The sequence below is a fragment of the Oncorhynchus keta genome, chromosome 9, assembly GCF_023373465.1.
Source record: "Oncorhynchus keta strain PuntledgeMale-10-30-2019 chromosome 9, Oket_V2, whole genome shotgun sequence".
Lineage (NCBI taxonomy): Eukaryota > Metazoa > Chordata > Actinopteri > Salmoniformes > Salmonidae > Oncorhynchus > Oncorhynchus keta.
In genome coordinates, this window is record NC_068429.1 from 41,539,070 (window position 1) to 41,550,951 (window position 11,882).

Here is an 11,882-nt window from a genome sequence, read left to right on the forward strand (position 1 = left end):
TATATTAGCAACTTTTGACAAAAAAAATTCTGTTTACTATGGGCACGCAATTCCTCCAAAGGGGGTAAACAGCCCTATCCCCAACAGGCTACGAGCCTTCTACTAATTAGCTATTACTGTTGCGCAGCAGCCAAGTTGCTCAACCTGGTTTTAGATCTCTGAGATTCGGCTGAAAAGATGTTAACATTGTCAGAAACACTACAAAAAGGTAGCACATTGTTGGTTTTTATTGGCCAGAAATGTGAATCAGGGGCGGCAGGTAGCCTAGTGGTTAGAGCGTTGGGCCAGTAACCGAAAGGTTATTGGATTGAATCCCCGAGCTGACAAGGTAAAAATCTGTCGTTCTGCCCTTGAACAAGGCAGTTAACCCACTAGTACCCGGTAGGATGTCATTGTAAATAAGAATTTGTTCGTAACTGACTTGCCTAGTTAAATAAAGGTTCAATAAAAATAAAACGTGCATGCGAGAGCGGTAAATTGGGAATTTAACCTGTTAGTCCTATAGGGGCAGTATTTCATTTTTGGATAAAAAGACGTGCCCGTTTTTAGCGCAATATTTTTTCACGAAAAGATGCTCGACTATGCTTGGAATTGATAGTTTTGGAAAGAAGACTCTCTGACGTTTCCAGAACTGCAAAGATTTTCACTGTGAGTGCCATAGAACAAAATCTACAGGCAAAACCAAGATGTTTGAGCGACCAGGAAATCAACAGGATTTCTGAAGGCACGTTTTCCATGATCGCCTTATATGGCTGTGAATGCGACAGGAATGAACGGACACTTCCTATCGTTTCCCCCAGGTGTCTGCAGCATTGTGACGTATTTGTAGGCATATCATTGGAAGATTGACCATAAGAGACTACAATTGCCAAGTGTCCCGCACGGTGTCTGCGTGGAAATTGGTGCACAAAAGTCAGCTACCAGTATTTTTCCATCCGAATCAGAGAAGAATGCACGCTTCCAGGGACGGCATTTCAATGAAGAGATATATGACAAAACACCTTGAGGATTGATTCAAACAACATTTTCCATGTTTCAGTCGATATTATGGAGTTAATTTGGAAAAAAGTTCGACGTTTAGGTGACTGAATTTTCGGTTAGTTTCGGTAGCCAAATGCATAGTAACAAAACGGAACGTTGTGTCCTACACAAGCATCTTTCAGGAAAAACTGGACATCTGCTATGTAACTGAGTCTCCTCATTGAAACATCTGAAGTTCTTCAAAGGTAAATTATTTTATTTGATCCCTTTGCTGGTTTTTGTGAATATGTTGCGTGCTAAATGCTAACGCTAAATGCTAAGCTAGCTATCACCACTCTTACACAAATTATTGATTTTCTCTGGTTCTAAAGCATATTTTGAAAATCTGAGACGACAGGATTGTTAAGAAAAGGATAAGCTTGAGGGCAGGCATATTTATTTCATTTCATTTGCATTTTTTAGAAATCGCTAATGTTGCGTTATGGTAATGAGCTTGAGGCTGTAGTCACGATCCCGCATGCGGGATGGGGCGGACTAAAAACTGTTACACCTACAAACATATTCAATCCAAATGGATTTAAGTCTAATGGTCACCTTATGGGCGCTGTAGCGTCGTTTTAATCGATGTCGAAAAACTGAGCTAGGTTTGGGCAAAACATTGTCTGACAACACTGTCAGAAATCCGGTATAGTGGTTCTCGGTAACGGCCGGACGGGTCATGACGAGAGGCGGGGAGTGTGTTGTACCTCCAATCAAATTGATTTTGAATTTTCTTAGACATTGGTGTCATATTGGCTTAGATAGGATGCTAGAGAGATTTGAATTTACATTGAGCTTCAATCAATCCCATACTATAGTCGTGGTGACCGGCACGGCTATAATTCAAGCCTATTCTAATATTAGCACTGAACCAGAGTCATGAAGTATTTAGTGACTGTGACCTGCACTGAAAGGTCGCAAGGAATGTATCACACTTCTGACTGTTAATGGTACTGACGTGGTATCAAACCAGGGTCGTCTGTGTGACAGAAGACTACATTATTCCTCTGAGCTAAAGCATAGGCATGAGTTCTCGGGAAACAAAACAAGTCTTCAGGCGAGATTAGTCGTCACACAAGCTCATCACATTGTTCACCAAACCACGTCAACTACAACAACACAGGATACAGTCTGTGTAGTATTACAATGGTTTATCCGTTAGCTCTCTTTATTCATGTCAAGCTGCCAATGTAATGGTGATGATGCAAGTGTTGAATCCGACCTTCTTCTGACTGACATCCGCAGAGATTGAAGCTGAAAGAGGACGGCTCAGAACACCAGATCAAGGTGGAGTTTGCGTGGTACGGCACAACCAGCAACCGAGATAAAAGCGGAGCCTACTTGTTCCTGCCTGACGGGGAAGCCAAGGTAACTCGGCAACTTTATTAAACGTGATTGATTCTCCTTTGTCAACGTGTAGCATTACAGCGGCACTGAAACCTTGTAAAGAAGAGAGTGCTTTCAGCTCTTACAGTAAAGGGAAAGGAGATACCAAGTCAGCTGCACAACGGAATGCATTCAACCCGAAATGTGTCTTCTGCATTTAACCCAACCACTGAATCAGAGAGTAGTTCTGTTACCCCAGTTTCCCTCTCTTTTCTCCCTTATTTGTGCTCCCTTGCCGGCACACTCTCTGTAGGAGGTATTTTTGGCAGAGGATGGATGGGAGAGGGTGTTATGAGTGATTTGATCCCCATTGGTTTTCTGTGCTCCTCCAGATGTACTCTCCCGCTCGGCCTCCAGTGATAAGGGTTACCAAGGGATCTGTGTTCTCTGAGATCACCACTACCTTCGATCATGTGACGCACACTCTACGCCTCTATCATGTTCAAGGTAATGATGGAATGTGTGTGCGTGCGCATGTGTGGCCAATCTACAATTGACTCCATACACTGTTACACCTGATCAGTGATCAACTGAAAGCATTTGTACAAACATGCATGCGACCTTCGTAGCCTGCATGTATCAAAATCAGAAAACGTTGAAATATCAAAAACACCCTGAAACGTAATGTTTTGTCTTTGAAATTAGAGAAGATCCAAAACCCTGTCTGTAGATGAGCCACGCGAAGACTCACTCAGTGAGCTTACTAGGATAGTCGAGAGAGAGGGAGAGAGACGGTTTAGTCAGTGCAAAAACCTTTTGAATGGCTTGCTTTCAAAGAGAAAATGTGTGTTGTTTTGTTTGCGTGCTCGTCGATAAAAAGGAAGCTGCAGTCATGCTACCCAGGGAGCCCCTGAAGGGCTGCATGTCATCACACAGCCAAACAGGCCTAAATTGGACCCAGCATGCAGATTTGTTACTGAAGAATGGTTTCATTGCATATTTTGACCTGAGGGTACAGTATATAGAGATACAGTCTACATGTTGCGAGACATATCACTATAGTTGTAATTTACCCATTTGGAATTTTTCACTGTGACATTGGTCCTCTATTAATGTATTTACGATATTTAATGGCTCAAGGTTGAGACCCAATTGACTTTTTACTGCTTTTGCATTCAACTAAAGTCTATGTACTGAAACTGTGGATGTTTTCTTCTTAGATATATTTATTCATGTTTTGCATTATTTCTGGGGTTATGTTTATTTATTTTTTTCATCTGAAGACCTGGGGCAAAACAAATTCAACTGTGTTTTTATTTCTCCTCTCGGTGGATTAATTAAGTTAGGTATGTAAAATTATATCAAACAAATGCAAGATGTATTCCCAAAAAATGTACAGTACCAGTCGAAAGTTTGGACACACCTACTCATTCAAGGTTTGTTTTGTATTTTTTACTGTTTTCTACATTGTAGAATAATAGTGAAGACATCAAAACTATGAAATAACGCATATGGAATCATGTACAGTCATGGATAAAAGTTTTGAGAATGACACAAATATACATTTTCACAAAGTCTGCTGCCTCAATTTGTATGATGGCAATTTGCATATACTTCAGAATGTTATGAAGAGTGATCAGATGAATTGCAATTAATTGCAAAGTCCCTCTTTGCTATGCAAATGAACTGAATCTCCCCCCAAAAAATCCACTGCATTTCAGCCCTGCCACAAAAGGACCAGCTGACATCATGTCAGTGATTCTCTCGTTAACACAGGTGTGAGTGTTGACGAGGACAAGGATGGAGATCACTCTGTCATGCTGATGCTGAGTGGTGCTTGGAATCTTTTTTCTTCCTCTGTTAATCATGGTTATCTGCAAGGAAACACGTGCCTTCATCATTGCTTTGCATAAAAAGTGCTTCACAGGCAAGGATATTGCTGCCAGTAAGATTGCACCTTAATCAACCATTTATCAGATCATCAAGAACTTCAAGGAGAGCGGTTCAATTGTTGTGAAGAAGGCTTCAGGGCGCCCAAGAAAGTCCAGCAAGCGCCAGGACCATCTCCTAAAGTTGATTCAGCTGTGGGATCGGGGCACCACCAGTACAGAGCTTTCTCGGGAATGGCAGCAGGCAGGTGTGAGTGCGTCTGCACGCACAGTGAGTCGAAGACTTTTGGAGGATGGCCTGGTATCAAGAAGGGCAGCAAAGAAGCCACTTCTCTCCAGGAAAAACATCAGGGACAGACTGATATTCTGCAAAAGATACAGGGATTGGACTGCTAAGGTAAAGTCTGGGGTAAAGTCATTTTCTCTGATGAATCCCCTTTCCGATTGTTTGAGGCATCCAGAAAAAAGCTTGTCCGGAGAAGACAAGTTGAGCGATACCATCAGTCCTATGCCATGCCAACAGTAAAGCATCCTGAGACCATTCATGTCTGGGGTTGCTTCTCAGCCAAGGGAGTGGGCTCACTCACAATTTTGCCTAAGAACACAGCCATGAATAAAGAATGGTACCAACATATCCTCAGAGAGCAACTTCTCCCAACCATCCAGGAACAGTTTGGTGACGAACAATGCCTTTTCCAGCATAATGGAGCACCTTGCCACAAGGCAAAAGTGATAACTAAGTGGCTTGGGGAACAAAACATCAATATTTTGGGTCCAGGGCCAGAAATTCCCCAGACCTTAATCTCATTGAGAACTTGTGGTCAATCCTCAAGAGGCGTGTGGACAAACAAAAACCCACAAATTCTGACAAACTTCAAGCATTGATTATGCAAGAATGGGCTGCCATCAGTCAGGATGTGGCCCAGAAGTTAATTGACAGCATGCCAGAGCAGATTGCAGAGGTCATGAAAAAGAAGGGTCAACACTGCAAATATTGACTCTTTGCATCAACTTCATGTAATTGTCAATAAAAGCCTTTGACACTTATGAAATGCTTGTAAGTATAGTTCAGTATTCCATAGTAACATCCGACAAAAAATATCTAAAGACACTGAAGCAGCAAACTTTGTGGAAATTAATATTTGTGTCATTCTCAAAACTTTTGGCCATGACTGTAGTACATGATTTTATATGTGTCATTTCATAGTTTTGTTGTTTTCACTATCATTCTACAATGTAGTAAGTAGTACAAATAAAGAAAAACCCTTGAATGATAAAGGTGTTTCCAAACCTTTGACTGGTACTTTATGTATTCGGAGACTCACTAGGAGTATAATTAATACATCGAAATCAAGCCAAAAGAGGAAGGAAGCTTATAAATATGTGCTGTGAATATGCTCTGTGATTGTGTTAGTGTTCTCTTTCTTTCTCTCTCTCTCTCTCTCTCTCTCTCTCTCTCTCTCTCTCTCTCTCTAGGTATGGAGGGCCAGGCGGTGGAGATCTGTAACTCGGTAGATATAAGGGGGGAGTTCAACCGTGAAATTACAATGAGGTTAACATCAGATGTGGACAGCAAGGATCGATTCTTCACAGACCTCAACGGATTCCAGGTACTGTTACTGTATGACCTGCTCTCTCTCTCTCTCTCTCTCTCTCCCTTTCACTCGCCCTCTCACCCCCTCCCCTCCCTACTCAGGCACTGCCCCCAGATCATTCAATGAGTGAATGAGAATGTTATTTTGTACACACTGAAGGATACGTGTACAGGGAAAACGGTCACAGCTCTTCGAGGGCCACTTTGAAAGGAAATGTAGCCTTGCAGTCACCCCTGATATTTAAGATATCACAGACACATGCATAGAGTGAAGAAAACACGGACAAAGAGCAACCGTACACAAGTTATACACGGAGGAACATTTTCATTTCTAGTAGGAATGCACAATTACAGCCCAGTCCCTAGCTATCCAGTTGTGAGAAAACACTCCACAATATAACGGAGCCACATATACTGCTTTTCTTGCTTCTTGCTTCTGAACTGGAGATTTCTATGCGAGACTGTGCATGGACATTGAGCATGTCCACAGTTACGACAAGAGCAATTAACTATGATACAAATGGCTAGTAGCATTAGCTTGACATCAAATGTACATAGAACTGGCTGGATGTGGGTATATTAGAAGTCCAGATTCGTATAAATGACTTATTGGACGTCTTCCATTTTGTCATGACAAAGTTTTGAATTGAAAACGAAGTCAGAAATACAGATTTAAACGATTACATTTTGTTCAGGGGAGAATCTTTCGACAGATCAGTGTCTGAGCTCCTTTGCCAATTAGACACTCTGCCGTAATTCTAGTGAGAGGCAGTGTTTTCTCTCTAAATCTCCATTTGCATGGTTTTGGCAGTCAGAGTTTCAGTGATTAAGAGGGATTTACTGCCATCAGAGATTAAATATATTTTTCTCCGACATGCAACGCTACACGCAAACAAACAATAGACAACCCAGCTGAACAGCTTCCCGTGCCCATTGTAGTCAAAACAAAGACGGTCGGCTTAAGATCCCACTCAACACACTTGCTCACTGGTGATACAGTATGTGTGGGGCCCATAGTTTTTCCCTTGTAGGATAAACTGTGGGTCCTTGTTGAAGCCTTTAAAACTTCTTTAGGGATAGGCTTCCCACAAGCGGTACAACTTCCTGTGAAGCGCAATTCAAATAAATAATCATAAAAATGATGGATATTAAACATTTAGGTACATTTAGACATATAACTGTCTTAAATTCTTGTTAATCTAACTGCACTGTCCGATTTACAGTAGCTATTACAGCGAAAACATGCCATGCGATTGTTTGAGGATGGCGCCCCACATCAAGATATTTTTCCACTGGTACAGGTTTCATACATTCAAAAATAACGATTGAATATTCACTTACTTTTTGAAAATCTTCCTCTGATTTCTCATCCAAAGGGTCCCAGCTATAACATGTAGTGTCAGTTTGTTAGATAAAATCCTACTTTACATCCCAAAAAGTATGTTTAGTCGTTCAATGTGCAGAGAAAATCTACCTCTAAACTTTTACTTGCCTTTCGTCTCTCAAAAAAAAAATCTGGTTGGTTTGTCTTTAGATTTTCTCCTACCATATTAATTGTTTTATATTCTCCTTCAATATTTTAAAATTTCTACAAACTTCAAAGTGTTTTCTTTCCAATGGTACTAATTATATGCATATCCTGGCCTGAGCAACAGGCAGTGTACTTTGGGCACGTCATTCAGGCGGAAATGGAGAAAAAAGGGGCCTAGACCTTAAGGTTTTCCTAGTCAAGTCACATGGTTCCTCAACATCACCTTGATATGTGACCAGAGACGGAAGAGGAAGTGAGACAGCTCACTCACTTTTTTACCTGGTTAATAAATGAACGAAGCAGACCAGACCCAGCTGCTATCGCAATGGTGCCTATGGGAGAGTCACCCCTTAAACAGACCAGAACTGTGACATTTTTTTTTTCAATGGTAAAAGTCATCAAATCAAATTTTATTTGTCACATACTTTGTAAACAACAGGTGAAGACTAACAGTGAAATGCTTACTTACGGGCCCTTCCCAACAATGCAGAGAGAAAAAATAAAAATTACGGGGGAAAAAATGATAACACAATAAATAAATACACAATGAGTAACGATAACTTGGCTATATACACAGAGTACCCGTATCGATTCGATGTGCAGGGGTACAAATGAATTGAGGTAAACATGTACATATAGGTAGGGTTAAAGTGACTAGGCAACAGGACAGATAATAAACAGTAGCAACAGCGTATGTAATGAGTCAAAAGACTTAGTGCAATTAGGTCAATGCAGATACTCCAGGTAGCTAACTATTTAACTAACCATTTCGCAGTCTTATGGCTTGGGGGTAGAAGCTGTTCAGGGTCCTGTCGGTTCCAAACTTGGTGCATCGCAATCTATGACTTGGGTGGCTGGAGTCTTTGACCATTTTTTGGGCCTTCCTCTGACACCGCCTGGTATAGAGGTCCTGAATGGCAGGGAGCTCGGCCCCAGTGATGTGCTGGGCTGTACACACTACCCTCTGTAGCACCTTGCGGTCGAATGCCAAGCAGTTGACATACCAAGCGATAATGCAGCCAGTCAAGATGCTTTCAATGATGCAGCTGTAGAACTTTTTCCAGATCTGAGGGCCCATCCAAATCTTTCTAGCCTTTTGAGGGGGAAAAGGCATTGTCGTGCTTTCTTCGCGACTGTGTTAGTGTGTGTGGACCATGTTAATTCATTAGTGATGTTGACACCGAGGAATTTGAAGGTCTGGACTTGCTCCACTATAGCCCAGTCGATGTGGATGGGGGAGTTCTCAGCCCTCTGTTTCCTGTAGTCCACGATCAGCTCCTTTGTCTTGCTGACGTTGAGGGTAAAGTTATTGTCCTGGCACCACACTGCCAGGTCACTGACATACTGACATCCTCATTATAGGCTGTCTCATTGTCGTCGGTGATCAGGCCTACCACTGTCGTGTCGTCAGGAAACTGAATGATGGCGTTGGAGTCGTGCGCTGCTGCGCAGTCATGGGTGAACAGGGAGTACAGGAGGGGACTAAGCATGCAACCCTGGGGGCTCCCGTCTTGAGGCTCAGCGTGGCGGATGTGTTGTGGCCTACCCTCACCAACTGGGGGCGGCCCGTTAGGAAGTCTAGGATCCAGTTGCAGAGGAAGTTGTTCAGTCCCAGGGTTGTGAGCTTAGTGATTAGCTTGGAGGTCACTATGGTATTGAACGCTGAGCTGTCTTCAATGAACAGCATTCTCATATAGGTGTTCCTTTCGTCCAGGTGGGAAAGGGCAGTGTGGAGCTCAATAAAGATGGCATAATCTGTGGATTTGTTGGGGCGTTATGTGATTCAGAGTGGGTCCAGGGTGTCTGGGATGATGGTGCTGATGAGTGCCATGACCAGCCTTTCAAAGCATTGCATGAATAAAGATGTGAGTACTACGGGGCGACAGTCATTTAGGCAGGTTACCTTTGCTTTCTTGGGCAAAGGGACTATGGTGGTCTGATTGAAACATGTAGGTATTACCGACTGGGTCAGGGAGAGGTTGAAAATGTCAGTGAAGATACTTGCCAGCTGGTCAGCGCATGAGTGGGACATCTTCATTTATCCACCATCTTTGATGTGATTTTCTTGCAGATCCAGTCTAGAAAAACCATGGCCAAACTTCCCCTCCAGGCAAACTTTTACCCCATGACCAGTATGGCCTACCTTCAGGACCCCGGCACCAGACTGACCCTCCTCACCGCACAGTCCCTGGGCTCCGCCAGCCTCAAGAGTGGTGAGTGCAGGCCTGGGGATTTGTTTTCTGTTGTCTATTGGAAGGAGGGCATCAGTACTTTAATTGTCCAGGAAAGATGACATCCCTGCTCGGGTTCTAAGATTACCATCTGTACAGTACATAGTATCATCTGCTATTTTGGCACCAGGATGTGAAAAGAAGGAGAGATATGACTTGATTTAAAATGAGTGCAGTTTCTATCGTGCTGTTTCTTGCCAAGCAATACATGTATATACACATTTCTGTTATGTAAACAGAAGGCAATGTGATATTGAAATAGATCAACTTTTCCCCTCCAGGCCAATTGGAGGTGATCATGGACCGTCGGCTGAACCAGGATGATAACCGCGGGATGGGCCAGGGCGTCCTGGACAACAAAGTTACTGCCAGCTCCTTCCGCCTGCTCCTGGAGAAGAGGGCCAAGACCGATGGGGTACTAATACCAGGAATTTGAAACAATTTTGTCATTTTCGTAGTTACTGTAGAGTGTAGCTCTATTGTAGGGTTTACTGAGGTTCACTGAGGTTCACTGACAATGGAGACTTGATTAAGACGATTAAGGTTCAAACATTGTCATCATAGTACATTATGATCAATCCTCTCTTTTCCCAGTTACTTTTGCACCAGAGTATTGCCCTAACCCGTCCATGTCCCTGCTTTGATATTTCCAGGGGGAGAAACTCTCTACCCTCAGCTACCCGTCTCTGCTGAGTCACGTGTCGTCGCTGTACCTGAACCACCCTCTGATCCCCATGGCTGTGAGCACGGAGGCAGAGTCCCGGTCTCTATCCCCCTTAAGCCCTCTGGCCTCATCACTGCCCTGTGACGTCCACTTGGTCAACCTACGCACCATCCAGTCCAAGGTGAAGGTTTTCGTATTGCTACATAATACTTTCTTCTCTTTTCTCTCTGTGGAGCATAAGGCCGCAACAAGCAGTACATCCTGTTGCTCTTTTACCTGTGCAGTAATGTTTTCATTTACCTTGCGTTAACAGGTTGTTACCTAGTGATTTAATCGTTGCGTTGTACTTGCATATTCATGGCGTTCGGGACATTTTTCGAATGAACCCGTACCTTATTCCCCAAAAAAGAAACGCTCGCGTCACTTGCTACTGTATTCAAACGATGAATTACTATGTAACATGTTAAAACAATGCTGTTGCCACAGTACTTACAGTGGTACTACATAGGAGCAACTCCTTACAAAGAGTCACCAGGTTTTCTAAAGTGATGAGTGCATCGCTGTGTTCTCATAGTCATTGTCTTTAATATGATTAAGCGCATCCCTGACTGTATGGATTACCCTGGCTGTATGGAATACTGGCTTAATTGCTTGTTAGGACAAAACACACACTCAGCACTCCTCCAAGGGGCTCTCCATTCATTTCCTTATATAATCTCTGTAAATATACACTACATCTGTATGTTGTAAGTCTTCAATGATCTCCTCTTTGTTGTTGCATGGCCCATCCACTCTGATGACACCGCCGTCTATCATGTCAAAGATCGAGCTAATTGTTCCGGGGATCTGCCGACCAATTTGCTCGATTATCGATTGTACAGGCACGCTCGGACATCCAATTTGACTCTGAGAACAAATCAAAAGAGGAGACGGGCAGAATCGTTGAATGTGTTTTCGACGAGGGCTTTGTACTCATTTATATAAATACTCACATGATGACACCACTGCCGCTACTACCCACTACTAACACACTTAGTATGCACTGTGGCATCTCCATATACTCAGCCAGGAACTGTGGATGTAAAAACAAAAAACAAAACTGTTTCTGAAAGGGGGATGAAATTGACTGCAGTAACCCTGCTTCAGAGTCCGAACCTGGGTTCAAATACTATTTAAAATCTTTCGATCATTCTTGCCTGGTATTCCAGATAGGTGGGGTGGGGTTTGCGGTATTGAGACTATTCTATTGGTCCATTCATCCAGACTAGCTCAATAAAGCACTGATAAAGTGTTTGAAATGATGTAGAACAGTATTTGAACCCAGGTCTGTTGCAGAAGCAGCACCTCGAACATGGCTGTGGAAATGCAGCTGACCGGTGAAAGGGTGGTCTCTATAATTGCCCCAGTGTTTAGGCTGAAGGGGGGAGAACAGGAGGGGTATTTATGGGGACTGAAGTTTCTCACTGGTCCTACAGGAGGAAGGGGGTGGGCCGTCGGACGAGGCGGCTTTGATTCTGCACAGAAAAGGCTTTGACTGCGCCCTCTCCAATAGGAACACAGGGCTACTGTGTGCCACCACGCAGGGGAAGGTAAGGCCTGCCACACACATGCCGGCACACTAGCACAC

The 11,882-nt window shown here is 43.2% G+C and overlaps 1 protein-coding gene across 1 annotated transcript in view; it reads left to right on the plus strand.

Annotated features, from left to right (window-relative positions):
• Positions 1-11,882, plus strand: part of LOC118387850 (alpha-mannosidase 2-like) — a 69,598-nt gene that overhangs the window by 54,220 nt on the left and 3,496 nt on the right. The window contains exons 15-21 of the mRNA XM_052525914.1: positions 2,266-2,388; positions 2,739-2,853; positions 5,712-5,845; positions 9,432-9,573; positions 9,873-10,006; positions 10,245-10,436; positions 11,731-11,844. Coding sequence (XP_052381874.1) covers positions 2,266-2,388; positions 2,739-2,853; positions 5,712-5,845; positions 9,432-9,573; positions 9,873-10,006; positions 10,245-10,436; positions 11,731-11,844 — 954 coding nt within the window. The remainder of the gene's footprint in view (positions 1-2,265; positions 2,389-2,738; positions 2,854-5,711; positions 5,846-9,431; positions 9,574-9,872; positions 10,007-10,244; positions 10,437-11,730; positions 11,845-11,882) is intronic.